This window comes from Rhipicephalus sanguineus, chromosome 3 (genome assembly GCF_013339695.2).
Source record: "Rhipicephalus sanguineus isolate Rsan-2018 chromosome 3, BIME_Rsan_1.4, whole genome shotgun sequence".
NCBI lineage: Eukaryota > Metazoa > Arthropoda > Arachnida > Ixodida > Ixodidae > Rhipicephalus > Rhipicephalus sanguineus.
The window spans coordinates 187,847,803-187,867,378 of record NC_051178.1 but is presented as its reverse complement, the minus strand read 5'-3'; the positions used below and the strand labels follow the sequence as shown (position 1 = coordinate 187,867,378).

Below are 19,576 nucleotides of genomic sequence, written 5' to 3'. Positions count from 1 at the left end.
TCATACATCAGGTGCAACGCTGCGCAAGCTATGCAAGGAGTTCGGCCAGCAAGATTTGTGAGTACGCGCGTCTCGCGCTTGGCCCTCTAATTGTAAACGCTCGTGTGAGCCGAGCCAACGCCACCAGAGGGCGCTGGCCGAGACCAAGCCACGCGTGATGCGTCACGATGGGCTGCGAATAAAACACCAAAAAGTGGTAAACGAAGAATAAAAACAGTGCTAAACACGGGATGAGAAGAGGACACATACATGGCGCTGTGTATGTGTCCTCTTCTCGTCCCGTCTTTAGCGCTGTTTTAGATGCGAAGCAGCTTTTGCGCTGGCCTTTGTCCGTAGTTCCATTGGCGACCGTCCGCTTTCTAAAACCTACCATAGCCATCTGTAACATACTGAGCGCGCGCTCGCGCCAAGGAGAAGTCTTCTTCGTCTTGTTCTTCGACCGCCTTGATTATGCGTGCAGAGCGCGCGCTCGCGCCAAGGAGAAGTCTTCTTCGTCTTGTTCTTCGACCGCCTTGATGATGATACGTGCAGAGCGCGTGCTAACGCCAAGGAGAAGTCTTCTTCGTCTTGTTCTTCGACCGCGTTGACGATGATACGTGCATATATCACTTTAGCGGCCCGGGCTGTCGTATGCTGTCCTAGCCTGGGGGAACGCAGAGAAAATCACGTGTGCTGGCATGCGCTAGCGCGTTAGGGTGTTGGTTAGGGCCTGTGTAAGGGGCTGGGTAAGACGCTGTGGCCTCTCCCCCTTACACTCTCTTAGCAATCACGTGATGGCGTCGGGGAACGAGGTTCTGGAGATGCGCGATGAACCCGCGTGGCGAGCTCCAACAAGAGTTCGCGACCAGTAACAGCAACAGCAACTTCAGCAATTCATGGTGTGCTCCACATGCAAGGACGCGTTAACATCGGGCAAAATGCCCGTGATGAACGGAACTTTAAGTCGACCCAGCTCCTTCGCATCCCCACATGGTTCTCTTTAGTGGGAGATGGTGAAATGTTTTTATTCTTCGTTTACCATGTAAATTGCTGGTTCATAATAAAGTTTATTCCTCCTCCTCGTTTACCATGCAGCACCAACCAGCCCAATCAAGCACATTGTTAAACCAAAAAGTGAAAACAAAGAGACGCGAACCACTTCAGAACACCTTCTTGACAACCTTATAACGGGATTTGTTTATATCTGAGGCATAAAACAACGTCATTTATTAGTAGGCCTAGAGAAGGAAAGGAGTCATGTTAGGCGTGGTAAGATCACTGGACTATTTCATGGCGCGAACGCATCCATATACTGCGAGCAGTATATAGGTGGCCGCTAGCCTCCACAACGTTTCACCTAATGCATGGAACGCAGTACAAGTACCCCTTGTTGCACGCGCCTGCGTGTGTTCATTATGACTGAGTGCGCGTGACGTCACCATGCATATTGTGCCATCTTCACCAGACCTCATGCTTTTGGAGCGTTCCCGCCAACCAGTCAGTGTGATTCTCCTTACAACTGGTCATAGCGTCAGTGATTACGCCGGCCAATTTTAGTGCTCCTGTTCGCCTGACGTAGGCGCGCGCAGGGGGGTGGGAGGGTCAGGAGCCCCCCTCCCCCCCGTTGTCGCCATTGGGAGGGGGGGGGGCAAAGTCTGCCCCATACATTGACTTAATAGGGAGGGGGGCGCTGCGACGAACCTTCGCCCCCCCATCTGAAGGGGAACCCTACTCACGCCTACGCATTTGTGCAATCGCCGTCGCTGTGAGGTTCCGTATAAAGCCCAAGGGCGAACGTCGCCCCGCGCGTCGTATGTTCTATGTGCGAGTGTAAACGTACGAGGGCAGCCGACGATCGCAGCTCTAGCGGAGAGCAAACGCGCAGGCCATCTTCAGTCGCGCGATAGGCCTGTGGAGGGGGTTCCCGGAGAGAGGAATGCATGGCTCCGACAGGAACTGCGTACTTTGAGCGGCCGGGCGTGGTCGCTCGCGCTCTATCTTGACAGAGATCAGCAGACCGCTCATACCATTGCGCGCGCTGTGTTCTCACCGCTCAGTTTGCGTTGAAGCGATACACAGCACGAAGGCCACTTCGCTAGCTGCCACTGCCGTGTTTCTTGAAGCCAGTGTTTTGTTGAGTTACGTCTGGTCGGATGCTGAAGAAGTTAGCTGCTAGCCTTACTTCGCATATCATTCCAATTTGCTGTTATCGAAATCACTGCTTCGCCCTTGCAGCGAAACTGTGACCTTTATTTTTCTAACCGCTTTTAACGCATATAAGCACTATTGGGCAACAACCATAACATTAACGTACAGTTGATGCAAAAACGCCAGGCCTGCGCGGAACGCGCAGCACAGTCACAGCACGAAAGCTGGAAGAGCGGCCTTTCTAGAGCCCGTTCTAAACTCTCTTGGGGCAACTAATCCAAGTACACATGCAAGGTATCCACTACGCCATAAATCATCATAATTTTTGTGAAGTAGAGAACCACCCACTATGCCATTCTTCGTCTTTCTGCGGATAAGCGATGTAGCCGCTACGCACCTGTAAGGCATTATGTGCACTTTGCTGATGCTGAATGTGGCTGATGACGATGAAGAATTACGACTGAGCACTTTGTAGTGGGTGGGAAGCTTTAAACCACACACGCGTTGCGCAATTTGCATTGTGTGACGCCTGGTTCTTATTTTAATCTTCTGCCACGCTATATTACATATGTTAACGCGATTTTAAAGCCTTCTGTGGTGACGACGGACTCGGCCAAGGTCCCAAAACCCTTTGCTCCGACAAAGGGCGATTGCGGACAACTGGTCTTGGAGACAGACTCTAAGCACTGTCATATTCTCGTTTCCCTTTTCCCCCTCTCTTTTTTTCCTTTCCTTGCTCTCTCTTTTTTTTTGTAACATCTCTCTTCTCTCATCTTTTATCCCCCTTACCCCTTCACCCAGCACAGGGTAGCCAGCCGGTCTAAGAACTGGCTAATCTCCCTGTCTTTCCGCTTGTTCCTTCCTTCCTTACTTCCTTAACGGGATTCCTTGCCTGACATGAGGCCTGTATAGGGTTATGTTTCTTCACGCCTTTCTTTCTCACTATTTCTCTTTTTCTCCTTCTTTCTATGCTATGCTTTACTCTCTCTCCCCTCCTCCTCACCCACAAATCTCTCATCCCCACCCTCACTTCCCTTTCCAATCCCTTTGCTATACAAGGCTAAACTATAGCTAAGGCCTAGAAACAACCTAGAAGCAACCAAATAGTCTTCAGAATCGCCCAGTTTATCTGCTTCAAGCCTTGCGCGGCTTAGTGCAAGCTTCGCCATTTTTTTTCTTACGCTTCTGTTTTACTTCGATGTCAGTTCGTTTTATATGGTTCACATTACGCTGTGTCAAGCATCTAGGTATTCCTCTCAGACAGTGAGTCAGTACTCGAGGAAAAAATTGTGCATAGCTGGATGGCAAGCCGGTTTTCAAAAGAACGTTGTCTGATTGACCACGCGGTGTCTGGCAGTGTTTTCTAAGAAAGCTAGGAATCATAAGCATCACTGCGTGCATTAAGTTAGGTTTTTACGGCGAAACCTGTTATGAGACCACTACAACAGCCGATTTTGATGACGTAGTTGTTCGCCGCTGCCGGTGTCCGTAACCATTATAGCGCGCAATGAGAAAAAATATCCAGGATCGAGCAGGATTTGAACCCGACCTCCCTGCGTGGCGGTCGAGTATTCTTCCAGAGAGTCACGCCCGTGCTTGAAACTCCTTCGCAAAAGGACCCTATACAGGCGTCAGGGGGGACAAAGAGTCACTTTAACAGATGTAATATACAGTGGTAGAAGATTTAAATAGCAACCAATTGCTCAACAATTGCTCAACGAGTGGCTGGCTTAAAGTTTCCGACCCATTACAAGGGGCTCAGGCATAACTCTTCATCAGCCACAGCGTCAACGAAATGCTCGTAATGCATTACGGATGTGTAGTGAGCACCTCACTTTTCTGCGGGATGATGAATAATGGCACAGTGGGTACTTGCGTACCTAGCAAAATTGTGATGTTTATGGCGCAGCGGGTACCTTGCAACTGTACTTGCCGTATATAGTCGCCTCAAGAGAGTTTACAAGGGGCTCTAGAAGGCCGCTTCTCCAGCTTTCGCTGTGTCTGTGCTGCGTGTTTCGCGTAGGCCTGGTATTTTTTGTTTTTTTTTTGTTTTTGCTTTTTTACCAAGAATTTTTCTGTTTCTCTTTCTTTCTATCTCTCTCTGTACTCGTTCTCTCGCACATCAGAGTTATTGCATCCCACGCCGGAAAAATCGGCGCACGTGTTCTGGGAGCGAAGCAGAAGATGAAGAAGAGGACAAAGAGGAAGAAGAGGTCGAAGAGAGTGCGTGCCGGTTCATGATGATGATCATTTCTTTCACCCGTCACGGACCAACGGCGAGCTTAAACAGCTCAGCCGTTAAAAACCAGCGACACAAACCTGTATATGTATGATAAAACGATAAAACTTGGAAGTTCTCGTAGCGCTTCGCGTCTTGAAAATAAGCGAGCAATGCGATTTTGTCTTCTGGGAGCGTCTATACTTACGCTTTAGCGATGAGGGGCAGCTTACCGCTCTCGCATAGTGGAGTACGTAGTACTCTGATTCGTTAAACGTTTTAAGTGCGTTCGCATTTCTATGCCGACTGAACGAGAGAACTGTTCGTCTGGCCCTCTGTCATGTGAGACGATCGTCGCCATAAAAAAGTATAACTGAATAAAACAAAATACATTCTGTTTACAAAAATGCAGGAAAGGGGTGGCAGTATTCGGCGCTTAGGTTTTATACTGTGGTGTAACCGACTACAGCGTTGGCTAATGTTGGCTGAATGACGAATAATGCAGGCTAGTGGCAAGTAATGTCGGCAAGTTTTGCCATACGTTGGTTAAAAAATGAAATTCCAGATCACGCTTACGCACTACCTGAAAACTCCCCAGTAAAGGAAATTTCTGCGCCCATTTTTATCCTCCACAACCTCTCCGCTGCAAGCAATACTGAAGAAATTGGAAGGCGGGAGGGCGCTCACGTGACTGAAGCTCAGCGGCATTAGTGAAGAGAGAAGGAGGGTTGGTTGGTAGGAAATTAAAGGTGTCTCTGTCATCTGCACTCTGCAGCGAAGCACGGCTCAGTGTCATACTATATGTGGGTGAACAACTGCCTTGGAGCATAGTAGGACCATCTCGACTGTTGGTCATGCAAACCTGTTGGTCATGCTAACAAGCGACTTCATCGCGTGAAGTGACCGGACGCGTTGGGCACCAGATCATCCTTCTCTCCGCTATCCGTTATTGCATCCCACTCCTACGTTTACCTTATCGCACGTGCAGTGGTCTTGAAGCACGTTGGCATGGTTCTCATCGAAATCTGTTACTTTCAATGACACAAGGCTTCGATGACACAGGGTGCTGGTGTGCGGCACCAATCTGGCAGCTGGTATTAGTGGAGTAATGCAAGTTTTTACGCTTTTAAGTTGGGTATCAACAAGCTTCTTTAGAGCGCAGCTCTTAGGCGCCCGTTTCTGCGTTGAACGGCGTCGCCGTTGGCTGGCGTCGGCGGCGTAACTGATAGAGAGAACGAGGACGAAAGAGAGCGAACGCGGAGTCTGTCGATGTAGCGAGCCACTGGCCTCTAACCTCGCTTTCTTGCTCCGTCACGCGCGCTGGTCCCTCGATCGGAGCTCGTGCTGATGAAGGGCTGGCGCGTGCACTGCGGATGGCTTCGCTAGTCGTAATAGGGTTCTCGGCGTTTCGCTTGGTTCGCGACGCCTGTAATGCACAGAGTGGTGTGTGTATCACTGGAGCGCTGGCAGTAGCTGTGGCAATATGTAACGGATGTTACATTGCTACGACTGCGGAAAGCCAAAACTTCGAACACAGTTGGCGTTGCCCCCACACGAAGCTGCGCTCAGAATTCGCATTAGGCAGTATCGTAATCGTTGGTGATCTTTTTTTGTGTGTTATTGTGAAAGTGGTTAGCAAGTTGCGAGTAATCTTCGCGTTTCGATACGACCGCGACATCGAACAGTGATGGGCCCTGAGGTGCTGCCGCCTATGATAGAAATAGGGGCTAGGTGAGATAGTTCGAAAGCTTTCGGTACGTAACACACATGCAGTGTTTTGAAAAAATTCATATGCGCGAAAGGGGTGCAGCTGGAACAGCTTACATTCGCAGAATCGTCGCCGCTACAGATGCACTTCGTGTCGTTCAGCTGCACGTGTACTTAGCTTCCGAATGCTATTGCATCCAAAAACAGCGCAGTGTAACCCATCAGTCTTGAGTCGTAAACATTCGCAGCTACGACACACCGAAAAAGTTGGAATCGTCGAACTTCATGCTGTCACTTATACGCAAGGAAATATCTCAGTACGTACACAATACTGCCAGTAGAAAATGCGCCGCCGCGGCGAACTTACACTTGTTTGAGGCTATGGTTCCTCCTGACCGTCAATGTCGTCTCCACCCTGCTGGGAAAGAATCTGTCTTTGAGTACGTAAGCATGTTCATCTTCCCTATACGTTGGCCGAACCGATAGGTGGATAAGGATGCCTGGGCGCTCCAAGACCACCACGAGGTAAACTATCGCGCAAACCGGACTAGCATATCGGCGAGAAATGCCTTAATGAAGTGGAGACCAGCCCACAATGACGCTGGGTGTCAACTAAATCACCAGATTGTGGATAGATTGCAGCGAGAGCAATGCTGACGCCGAGGTAGCCGAGGCCTCGTGTTGGCCGAAGCAAGGTATTGGGGAGAAAAGGGTCACCGTACGCTCGCATGCAGCCAATCGCTTCATGCGGTCGAACGTCGTGTCAAGCGAACGGATCCACGCGCACAGATTGGGAACAGAGAGAGGTGCAGAACTACCTTTCGTGGGCTATGCAAGGGAAGCGGAAGCCCCAACAGCTACGCCGAGAGTCACGTAGAATCTCGTCCTGTTATTCTCCTATCGCCTCAACAAAGTCCCGTTCTTCTCGCCGTCTGCCTTTGTTTGACCACGAGCGAGCGAAACGAGCGGCGGGAGCGACATCCTGTTTGCTCCCGATCTCCCTGCTGACTGACAGCGGAAGCACCTGTATGTCACCGTGACAGACGCCATGGTGGTCCCATTGCGAGCCCTTTGATAAGCTTCAATACTCCCTCCTTCTCCTAGTGTCTTTTATAAAGCTGAAGCTGGCCTGCTAGAAGAGTTAGTGGCGAACGTAGTAAATGTCTTTCCGAAAGTACGCATTATGGCTTTCGATTGTAGCCACAATCTTGTTCGTTGTTCGATGTCTGAAGCGTCAGAATGACTGAAAAGAATGACTGGTGCCCGAGCCAAGCTGCCGAAAAGCAGCTTTTTCCCTCACTCATCACGGTCTGCATTGTACATAAACAGCTGGTTATACAGTGAAAACTCGGCGATACGATCACAGGTCATACGAATTTCGGGGTGATACGAATTTTTTGTTGGTCCCGGCTAAAGCCCATTGGCCTGCAATGTAATGAAGTACGGTTGTTGCGAACCGATTTTAACCCAGCGACGTTTGACACGAACGTACGCTGCCGCCCAGGTACGAAGAAGTCCTCTCCGCTGTCGCGGAAGACGTGCCAAGCACGCGCGAGAGCGGGAACGCAAGCGTGGGCGTGCGCGGCACCGCCATATGGTCAGAATCACGGTGTAAGAAAAACACTTTTCTTACAGTCAGAATAAACCTTCAGACACACGTCATGGCCTCCGAGATTGATGCGCGAATCTTTGAGGCTCTTATGTGCCTCCGTGTGCCTTCGCGTTTAGATTACAGAGGACAATAGCGCCATGCTTTTTTTTTTTCTAACGCGTCAACGCGGGCTGTTGTCGTTGTACTGTGTTCACACATGGCGGCCTCGTGCATTAGACATCTCATGAAAGGTGGACGAGGACCGAAAAAAGGCAAGGGCGGTCTTGGCGAAGGAGTCAGGTCTCACAACGTCAACATGCGCGACCGTTGAGGTAGCACTTGTGCGGGCACGGCCGTAATTCTCCCTGAAAACATCCCCAACACCTCCTTGATAACAGAATTATAACACAGGACCGTGGTTCTGTAATTTTGAGGCCTTGGTCCATCGCGTCAAAGCGATTCTTTTGTTACTTTTGCTGCAGTACTCCGGTGTCATGCAAAAAAGCATACGAAAATTTGGAAGGCGCGACTGCTGTCGCGGGTCACAAGGCACTTGGTTCATTAATTAAATTACATGCGTACGGGCCATATATTATCGTATGATTGCCGACATCTAAAAACTTAGCTTACACTCATTCAGGGTTCTTCCTGACGTTGCTGCGGCCCTGAAAAACAATAAATGAAAATGTACCCCAGCTTTCTTTTGTCGCATGCTAATTTTCCATGCTTTCTGGTGATACGAATTTCGGATGATACGAATATTTTTTGTGGTCCCGTGAGATTCGTATCACCGAGGTTTCACTGTAATCTTCTGGCGATATGCAATGCAGTAGTTGAACAAAAGAAGCGGAATTCTTTTCTCGGGGGGCTCGTTTCTTTGATAGACACAACATTAATTGTTGTCTTGAATTCTAGTGAATTATGACGTAAATTGCACAGAATTAAAGTGAACGAAAAATTACCCTTCGCGTCGGTGGGATACGAACCCACAACCTTCGAATCAAGCGTCCGACGCTCTACCAATTGAGGTATACGCCGGAAGGCGCTTTCCCGTCAACTTCTTTGGGCATGTATGTGCTTGCAATTCCTGAGAGTGTTAGCTAGCGCCACTCACAGTCAAGGCGGTGAGTGACTTTGCGCCAGACGGCGTCACGAGGTGGCAGCTGACCAATAAAACCTCGCATGCCACCCTGCGAAGGTTTAGCATGCGAATCTACGTTCGCCACTTACACTTCTCGCATGCTCCACAATGGAGCATGCGAGAGTTTATTGTTTTGAAAGAATATTAAGCTTCGTGCGCGTTCACCTTTCCCTTTAATTAAATCAACGATTTCCCCATCATTTCCTGCTTCCTGCTTCTTTTTCCTAGGGCATCTTTGAAAGCCCAACTGAAATCGTCGCCAGCCACGCGATGAAATTCCGTATCCTGTTCACTACATTTAATCAAGGTTGTGTTGTTGTTGTTCAAGGTTATGTTGTTGGTAAACGTCAACCTGAACCTATCACATCACCTCCACCCCCCCCCCTAGCCTACAAAACAGCCGGTATAGCAAACGCTTACAGGGTGATTCCACGTAAGATCGAACAAACGATGGCTGGTCGACCTCTCAAATTTATTTCAAAATTTTATATATTATTGCCTGATGAGTGGACAGAAGAGATCCGCAATTTGTTTTGCCGCCAAAAATTTTTTCGAAGCACAGGAAATCAGTAATGACGAAGAGGTGGAGTGGAGCGCTCATCCGCTCTGCTGTTTTGGCCAACTTTCGTTATGAATTGCACAAAATATATTGAAATTAGGTAGCTGAAATTTATTTACCTAAATATATGCATGTTTTTGCTTCTGCTCAGGTATTTTTAGTTTTTATGTGTAGTGTATATGTTTTATAAAAACCTCAAAAATGGCCCAATTGGCAAAATTTTCTTTACTTTGAAGGTCTTTATCTCAAAAAGAATTGCAGCAGAGCGACAAAAGTTCGCATTAAGTTCTTCGCATGCTTATCTACCAAACTGCCGAATCTTGTATTTATATAACTCTTCAGTAAAGAGATATGATCGGGCTAAGTTCAAGAAAACACCGAACAATGGAAACTTCTGACGACAATTAAAAAAAAACCCCATTTTTTAAATTTCTTAAACTTTGTCCACTTATTCTCCTCCACATCAGCTTTCACAATCATTAAAAACATGTTGCATAATGTCGTTTCACTAATAGTTACTGCCCCTCCAATGAGACCGTTAGGCAAGGATGGGCAATTCCGACTTCTTGCCCAGCAAGTGTATAGAATTTAGGCAGGATTGAATTTCTTTTTATTAAAAGGCCAGCAGGTACCTAAAAAGGTGTCGCCGGCACTGAAGACGTTAATTTTGAAAATATTTGGTCACTGCAGCGGCCACGAGCGCTGGGCTACCGATCAGGCGCGCGCGCTCCCGAGATGCTCGTTGTAAGAGACGGTGCAGTGAGAGATCGTTTTCGCGTCCTCAGACCGACTGAGTTCGAAACAGCAACACCTATCCGGTGACTTGAACGCACGTGCACTGGAGCTTCGCTATTCTATCCACCCTCTGTTCGCATCTCAGCTAGGCGCTGATAACACGGCGGAGATGGAAGCAAGATGAAAACTCTATAAGGGAGCTATGAGCGCTCGCTTCACGCACGCTGCTGGCACAGAAACTGCGCTGTGCCAGTTGCGATCAGAGGAAAGCGTGAACGTGGCGCTTTAGTGGCAAAGCAAAATATGGATTGTCAAAGGAAAGAAAAGCAAAACTATCGGTAACCGGATGCGCTTGCCTATATTAGATATCGGCAGCAGACAGCCTGAACTGGCCGCGCGTTCGGTGCGCTGTTCACACTTCATTCGGCGCGGATAGTTCTTGTGCTTTGCTCTTACTCTACTCCTCCTGTGCGTCTCATGACGAGAAAGTATAGCTCTGAATGAGTCTGTTGTGGAGACTACCTTTCGAAGCACAAGACGCTTAAAGGAGTACTGACACGAATTTTAAAAAAATTCGGATTGTTCCTCTAAATAAAAATACTGGTGTCGAGAAACCTAAAACGACTATTGTGGTGCCTGGGAATGCATCCTATATATTTTAATTAGCGCCACCTTAAAAAGACACTTTCGGTTTCGATATCGAGGGGGTGGCTTCTCAGTGCCTTTTCATAGCAGTGCGACATCACAGAGATACAGAAACTCGCGACGTACTAACGGGAAATCCGTCATCTGCTCGTGGTGCAATAGACAACGATGAGTGAATTGTCGTCCAGGGACCCTGACAGTGATTTCTACGATTTAGGCTGCATGCAGGACGCAGAACTCGCGAACTCGGAGGAACTGTCTTGACTCGTCGGGATAATGTCCTTGCAGTGTGGCTGGCTTGCAAATGCTCAGCGACGAAAACTTCAAAGTCAAATTAAAATATTTTATACGTGATCTCCGACTCCAGTGTGTGGACAGCGTGGACACTGCATACCGACGAAGCAAAAAAAGATGTCCCTTTTGCGATTTCTCAAAATCGTGTCAGTACTCCTTTAATTATTGCAAAGAAGCCAAAATTTCGCAGAGTTACCGACCTGGATATAAAGGCTTTGAAGGAACGTTTAACGTCCGAAAGATCAGTGACTGTCAGTGAGACGGACCACTTGTGCTACGCGTGCTTTTGCTACCACTGCAATGAAAGATCTTCACGGAACGCACAGTATAACGATGACATTCTTATGCCCCTTGAAAAAGAAATCGACGCAATTAACCAGATCACTGCGACTACCGGTGCACGTGCGTTCAAGTCACCCGAGAGGTGCTGCTGTTTCGAACTCAGTCGGTCTGAGGACGCGAAAACGAGCTCTCACTGCGCCGTCTCTTACAACGAGCATCTCGGGTGCGCGCGCGCCTGATCGGTAGCCCCGCGCTCGTGGCCGCTGCAGTGACCAAATATTTTCAAAATTAACGTCTTCAGTGCCTGCGACACCTTTGTAGGTACCTTCTGGCCTTTTAATAAAAAGAAATTCAATCCTGCCTGCATTTTATACACTTGCTGGGCAAGAAGTCGGCATTGCCCATCCTTGCCTAACGGTCTCATTGGAGGGGCCGTAACTATTAGTGAAACGACATTATGCAACATGTTTTTAATGATTGTGAAAGCTGATGTGGAGGAGAATAAGTGGACAAAGTTTAAGAAATTTAAAAAATGGGTTTTTTTTTTTAATTGTCGTCAGAAGTTTCCATTGTTCGGTGTTTTCTTGAACTTAGCCCCATCATATCTCTTTACTGAAAAGTTATATAAATACAAGATTCGGCAGTTTGGTAGATAAGCATGCGAAGAACTTAATGCCGAATTTTTGTCGCTCTGCTACAATTCTTCTTTGAGATAAAGACCTTCAAAGTAAAGAAAATTTTGCCAATTGGGCCATTTTTGAGGTTTTTTATAAAAACATATACACTACACATAAAAACTAAAAATACCTGAGCAGAAGCAAAAACATGCATATATTTAGGTAAATAAATTTCAGCTACCTAACTTCAATATATTTTGTGCAATTCATAACGAAAGTTGGCCAAAACAGCAGAGCGGATGAGCGCTCCACTCCACCTCTTCGTCATTATTGATTTCCTGTGCTTCGAAAAAATTTTTGGAGGCAAAACAAATTGCGGATCTCTTCTGTCCACTCATGAGGCAATAATATATAAAATTTTGAAATAAATTTGAGAGGTCGACCAGCCATCGTTTGTTCGATCTTACGTGGAATCACCCTACACATCACTCAGGCAACTCCCAGAGTCGATTCCACGTGAGTTATAGGCTTTTTTAAGGGTAGTTCACGGAAACAATGCGCTGCAACAAAAAAAAAATACTTTGCGCTTTGTGTTCCATTGTACACTTTGTGTTCCATTCTGAAGTAATGTCTCCGGTGCCAGTCACGCGATGTTTAGGTTTCAAGGATGAGGAAGCCTACCGATTATGACCAAAATGGTGCAACGGTAAGTGTAGACGTGGCAAACAAACTTTTGGCCTGTCTACTCGAATTAAGAATGGTTCTCGTGGTTTTAACAAAATAAATGCACTCACGTAGAAGAGAAACGCGTAGCATATAGCTTGGACGCAATACATACTTTATTTTGCCCGGTGTATTCCGGTCATAATAGCACACTTAAACGAGGTAACTCTCGATGAATGTCCTTGATTGCCACTGAACTATCGTTCCTGGACGGAAACAGTTTGCGTATTGCTATATCTTTAAGAATTTATTTATAAGCAAATAATTTCGACCTTTAGATCATTCGAAAACAAACTTTTCTTTCACGAAAACATAGCCCTTCTGCAATCGCAAGCACACAGCTGGAAATGAATATAAACCTACGTACAAGAACAGTGCTATTATACAAGATAACAATAATAATGCCCGCAACATATCCATATGGTTTTATATGGCAGTGTTAAGCGCCATAGTAAAGGTATGTTATATTCAGAACTCTTACAGATGTCACTTCTTTATCAAAGCACCACCTATAAAAAGGAGCCCTATCGATACTGCATAAAATGGCGAACCAAAAGCAATAAAGTATTCAATTAAACTGAGTACACCCTCGAGGCACACAGCGTTCGGCAAAAATCTGATGGTCACATCGCATCCTTATAATATAGTAATGTCATTTTTTACTCTGCCCTTGAAGCATATTCAGTCGAAAAATATAGTTGTGCGCAATTTCTGAATCATGCTGTATTTTGCTTCCTCCGCTCTCCGTTTGCGTGATTTTTTTTACCATCAGAAAACTACTTCTTTTGGTGCGCTTATGCTCTCAGTTTCACTCGGGTCGAGCTGATTTCAAACCTTAGCTTGCTGTGCCTTATATGGCGTAATGGTCACCGTAGATGGTACCGTTTATCGGACACTTTTTCGCGCAGCGAAAGGCAACGTCCCCTTAATACCAAGATAATCGTTCATTTTAGTCCCAAAAGGTCAATTTTGAGAGCCGCTACGCAAATATTATTCTTAACATGGGTACCCATACCTCAGACAGGGATGGTATTACCGTCATTGTTCTTGTATTTCCCTTCACTGTGGCCTGAGAGCCGATGTGCTCTCTTTGGGCAATATGTATATGCCACCGACAACGTTCCCTTTCTCGTTGGATTACAGCAAAGCGATACCGACTTTTTTCGAGTTACTATATGCACCCATGCTCTGCACTGTAGCCTAGACCGGCGAGCGCCAACACTGTTTATGAACGCCGTCGCCGTACGCTTATTAGTTGGGCTTGCTTTGTTCGTCTTCGATGGTTTTGCATCCGAATCCGTTTGGAGTCTCTAGTCAACAGAAACTGCGGCGCGCAGACGCAGACTAGCGGAAGCGTTTGCAACCGTCATAAAGTGTCTTCCGAAGCCTAGTAGTGTACGCGCTACCACGAGCACCAGGTTGTGTTCAAGAACAACTGATAAGAACATCGGAGACGGTTGCTTGCTTAAAAGCTTATGCCAAAAGCAGTTTCGCACATAGATCAGTTAGGCGAACGGTCGATGCCCATGGTCGAGACAGTCGTAATATGCGCTGTCAATCTCAGTTTCACCTTTTCATGCAAGATAGTTTTGCGGATGCGGCTTCTGATCAGGAAAAAAAAAAAAGCATCTTACTTCATGGTCCCCCGGAGCAAAAATAACAAACGAACCAGGCGCACCGAAGGTCACTGTTATAAGAAGTTATGGCAGTCAATGTGTACTTTTCTCGCGGGACAAAAGCCATTTTCTATTCAGCGTCAGCATCAAAGTTGACGCGCTGGTAAGTATGCGTACTTGCGGCCGGAAATTGTACCGGGAGACGGCATTGTTCGGTCCAGCCACAACTCCTTGTTACGGTAGCGCCGTCTCACGTAGATGTGCGACGGCACACAGTATACACATTAGAACTGTTTCACACGGCACTGAGAGGTCCACGGCAATGTCTGACTTAGAACAATCGCAGGGCGCTCTTTCCTCTTCTGCAGCAGTCGCAGGAGTAGGCGCACCCCGCACATCGCACAGCCCACGGCGCGTGGTCGTCTTGTCCTCTTCGGGGACGGCGTCACGGGCCACTTGCTCTCGCTATCTCGCGAGCAGCGGCCACGGTCGCTGCCAGTTCGGTCGGCCGCGACGAAGCCGAGGTGCCTATTGGGGTGCCTATGTCACGACATGAACCAGCGAACGGTGGTGTTTTTCCTGAGAGGCATGAGAATCTGCTTCAAATCCATGACCTGCGAGAAGAAGGAAGAGAACCGGATATCGCGATGTAGCTTTTTCTCTGTTTATTGCGAGACCGACCACTTTGAGTGGACGAAATTGTTTAGCCGAGTATATATAGTGGGTTACTCTTACTGGTTGTGTTAATAGAAAAGGACGACTTGGTACGTTCATCCCCGCACTATAGCGCAAAATACATGAGTACTCGCGATAATGTGACCAGTAACGCGGGCGGGACCCGGAAGCAGTGCAATATTACAAAACACGCACGTGTATATCTGTCAGTGTTTGTGTCACTTTGTTTTCATATTGTTTCACTGAAACCAATCCATTACATTTCTAAATTATTTCATCTTCTCCGTTTGTATTTATTTTTTTCACGAATTTTCAACAGTCTTGAGCCTGTGCGATAGCCTAATCGCTAACTTTGTTTTAGCTTTTCATGTTTGCCACACAGGATTAGCCACCCCTTCACTTCGGCCATTGTGCATAATATTGAATACCGCTCAGCATTCCATATTAGCCTAAAAAATTAGACACAAACGCGTTTTGCACGTAGCTCTTGAGCAAACAGTGTTTACACTGGCTTGGATGCATGCACAAGGCAGCCATAATAAACAACAACATCATACTTGCAGAAGATAGACCCCACCCGTTGCCTCTTAGTATTGGCATGCTGTTCAATACATCCTATAAGGACAAACGAGAAAGAGGGACAGAATAAATCATGGGTATATAGGCAAACTGCTGAACATGGAGTCACAAGGACACTAAGTTTCGTCAGAGCAGGCTAGTCAAAAGCGGTGGGCATCCTCCCAGGTTTAGGTTACCTATATTTGTAGGCATTTCCTATTAAACTATCCTGGCACGAACAGTACAGAGATGGAACATCGCATACGATTTGGTAGTTCGCAATCATTGTGTCCGATGTCTCTTCCGTGTTTTGTCTCATGGCTTAAAGCAGTTAGCCAAAATAGGTGTCAGGTTGAGGCTCTCGTTGGAAATTTTCGATTGGTGCGTTATTCGGGCAGCAACGAGGGAAGCGCAACAATGGGCAGATAGGAGGAGAGGTCGCCTGCAACAGCGTGTCTTTGACCTGCTACTTATCAGAAGAGTAAGGGTGAAGGTGCGAGAGGAGGAAAAAAGCAGTAAGATGGCAGGCGACGATACAACGCTTGAAACCAATACGCTCTGGACATGCGTCGAGCGCAGAAGGAACGGTGCTGCAGCGGAAGCCACAGGAGTCCCGGACTAGGGAACTCCTCCTAGATTTTGTAAGGGGCCGGCCCTTAAGGCCGTCCCCAACTCTCTCTTGTCAACTCAATCAATAAAGTTTACCACCACCACCAACACGGAACATGACAGCGAAAGCACACTTCGCACGTTCGTATGTATAATACTCATGGTGTAGAGAAAAACCACCCTTTCCATCCTCTTTCACCCGTTACCCAACCCACCTCGCACACACAAAACAGGTTTTCACATGCTCGATGCAGCGCTGAAAGACAAAGACGGAAAAACATAAAACACAGGACGAGAGCTCACCCACTTTGATTGGTTGATTGATTGATTGAAGCCTTTCAATATTGGCACATACCCACTCTGGGGGATTGGCCAAGAAAAATTATGGTATGCTATGGATGATAACTACATTAATTTTTACCTCCCTATTAGTAAAGTAGAAAAAAAACGCGAAGATGAAGAGCAATCAAATTACAAAATGTACTATAGTCTGTGGAGGATAATTACATTAATTACAATTTTGATCCGACCGGACAGCTGAGTTTACCTGACCCGACCATATTTGACTTTATGACTTACTTTTAATCACATTTTATAATTATGTCGCGAGTATTTTTTTTTCAGTATTTCTTAAAGTAGACCTTACGTCGGAATACGTTTAGTTGCTAGAATGAAATTACACACAGCATCAAAGATTTCTCTGATTGCCGAACAGCGCTCGTCCTGTGCTTTCTCTTTCTTCGTCTTCGTTTCAGAGCTGCATCAAACATGTCAATATTCTAACTAGTCCAACTTTATATCCTATTGATGTTTTAACACACACGCACAGACGGCGCAACAGAGAACGTGGGAGCGAATGGCGGGGTGCCGCACCAACCTTGTTGCTGTGGTGCCACCGGTACTGTCGGCGCGAGAGGAGATAGTAGCCATCCAGTTCGACGCGGGCGGGCCTCCGGCGGATTCCGAGGACACGAACGGACATGATGGCCAACTCGTCGAACGTCGAGTTGAACAGCTTCTTGTACTGGTAGCTGCAGATCTCCAGAGTGTTCTGCGCGAGATCAGTCGATAGTTGGAACATCGTGGCGATTGTCGTGATATAACCCGTCTCAGTTTTTTTTTAAACAGCAAAGCTGTTCTAACTCGGCGTAAAGTGTGTTACCGTGGCCGAAAACTATCATCATCATGAACGTGTATGTGCCAGAGAGTTCTACCAAATCCCACTACTCACTGCTACGGCGTGACCTGTAATAACCCTAAGAACGAGTAGAGAGACACAGAGAAAGAAAGAAAAAGAGAACGGAAAGTAAGATATAAAGAAAGAGAAAGAGAAAAAGTGTTGCCGAAAAAAAATCCTGCCACTCACCAGTGGTCAACTAAAAATGAAGAAGGCAACAGTTAGCCCAACAACAAATGGCTGTGAAGCAACGGCGGCGAGCCGAAGACCCCTAGTACGTACAACGAGAGAATAGTACTTCAGAAGCGTGATTAGGTGCGAGGAAACCAGCGAAACTCAAAAACAAGGTCGAAGAAGAAGGCACACTCAAGAACACAAGTACTATACTATACAAGGCTATGCTATGCTCTGCTGTGTGCCTGGATAGCCGAGTGTTTACGACGCTCGCCTTCGGGTATGGGGGACGCGGGTTGGAGTCCCGCGTCGTCAAACATTTTTTTTTCGCCAAGAATTTCTTTATCTTTCTTTCTCCTCCCTCTCTATCTCTCTATTTCTCTCTTTCTTTCTCTCTCTCTCTCTCTCTCTCTGTACTCGTTCTCTCGCCCATAAGAGTTATTGCGTCCTTCCATATTGCTAGCGAACACGCACAAAGGACGACATAGAAAAAGACAGGACAACCGCTAGACAAGACAACCGCTAACTAGCGGTTGTCCTGTCTCTTTCTATGTCGTGCTTTCTGCGTGTTCGCTAGCAGTATGGAAGCATACAATCAATACCAAATATAGCCCAGCTTAATGCATTAACGAGTTATTGCGTCCCTCGCTGGACAAATCGGCGCACGCGTTCTGGGAGCGAAGCAGAAGAGGAAAAAGAGGAAGGCGATGAAGAAGACGAAGACAGCGCGTGCCGGTTCATGACGATGATAATTTCCTATCTACGACACACGGCAAACATCGACCATAACAGCTCTGCTGTAATACTAAGGTGAATCAGCACCTTAGAAACTATGCACAACCACAGTCGGATACAACTTTAGAAGTCCGCGGCATTTGCTCCTCGAAAACCGATGCACACGAGTCTGCACCAATGGGTGCGCACTCCAGACTGACGTCATGAGCCGAACGGCCGGTGACCCCGCCTTCGTAGAACATTGCCGCGTGCATGAGCGGGACTATTTCTTTAGTCGTGGAAGCGATCGGCTGCCGCGCGTTGGTCGCCTGGGCGGGACCTCTTCGGACTTCTTAAGTTGTATCTGACTATAGTAAGTGATGCTTTATGTACGTCATTTCTATAGCATGTACGTTGATTTACATACGAGTGCTATCAGAAGTGATCGGCTAGCTAAGAAAGCGATTCTTTATTTCAGCTATTCCACAAAGGCTTTCCACAAAGTGGTCTCCAATTTCAAAGGACAGAGATGCATATATATATATATATATATATATATATATATATATATATATATATATATATATATATATGTGTGTGTGTGTGTGTGTGTGTGTGTGTGTGTGTGTGTGTGTGTGTGTGTGTGTGTGTGTGTGTGTGTGTGTGTGTGTGTGTGTGTGTGTGTGTGTGTGTGTGTGTGTGTGTGTGTGTATATTTGCTTGCTCAGTTCCATGAGCACTTGCGTATAATGGTTCGGCTACGAAGGTATACGGGACACGTACGCCATTTGCGAAGTAAAAAAAAAAACATAACTCTGATGGCATGGACCACGAATTCAGTTTCATGTTGTCGTTGATTTTGTGGCCTACGTGGCGATACAAACAAAGCGTCCCATCTCAACAGAGCAGAAATTTACATTCGCAAGTGAGCCCGGCTCATACGACTTTCTTGTGCTCGAGCACACGCTACAGCCGGAGGGGTCTCCAGCCGGAACATACGCTACACTTGCAACTTACGTTCATTGCACGAAACTTGAGATACACGTATTCCTCCAGAAGTTGCGCATCTGCGGGAGATAGAAATACAAGCACAGAGAGTTCACTCGTAACCACATGTTCCGAATCGCGATTGCAACTGTACAGCCGCGCTTTTCTTGACGACAGTATACCGCTCACCTCTTGTCTCTCCGTCGTCCCAGTAAAGGTCACCGACGGCTTCGCCAGACGCATTAAGTGCTACCAAAAGCTTCATGGGATTCCTCCGGCTGCATAATAGAAAAAAAGAAGAATATTGAACGGTCAAAGGCAAGCCCTTGATGTTTTCTCGGTACCAGTGAATAGTGGCTCTAATGAGGTTTCCTTGTTGCAACCTGAAGCCGCAGACTGTGTGCTTATACTTCTTCAATGCACAGGAA

The 19,576-nt window shown here is 46.9% G+C and overlaps 1 protein-coding gene across 1 annotated transcript in view; it reads right to left on the bottom strand.

Moving 5' to 3' along the window:
* Positions 1-13,813: 13,813 nt before the first annotated feature.
* LOC119387861 (sucrase-isomaltase, intestinal) overlaps positions 13,814-19,576 on the bottom strand; it is a gene marked incomplete at its 5' end in the record, with an annotated part of 44,676 nt that continues 38,913 nt past the window's right edge. The window contains 4 exon segments of the mRNA XM_037655414.2: positions 13,814-14,869; positions 16,975-17,148; positions 19,179-19,228; positions 19,338-19,426. Of these exon segments, the coding sequence (XP_037511342.1) occupies positions 14,801-14,869; positions 16,975-17,148; positions 19,179-19,228; positions 19,338-19,426 (382 nt within the window).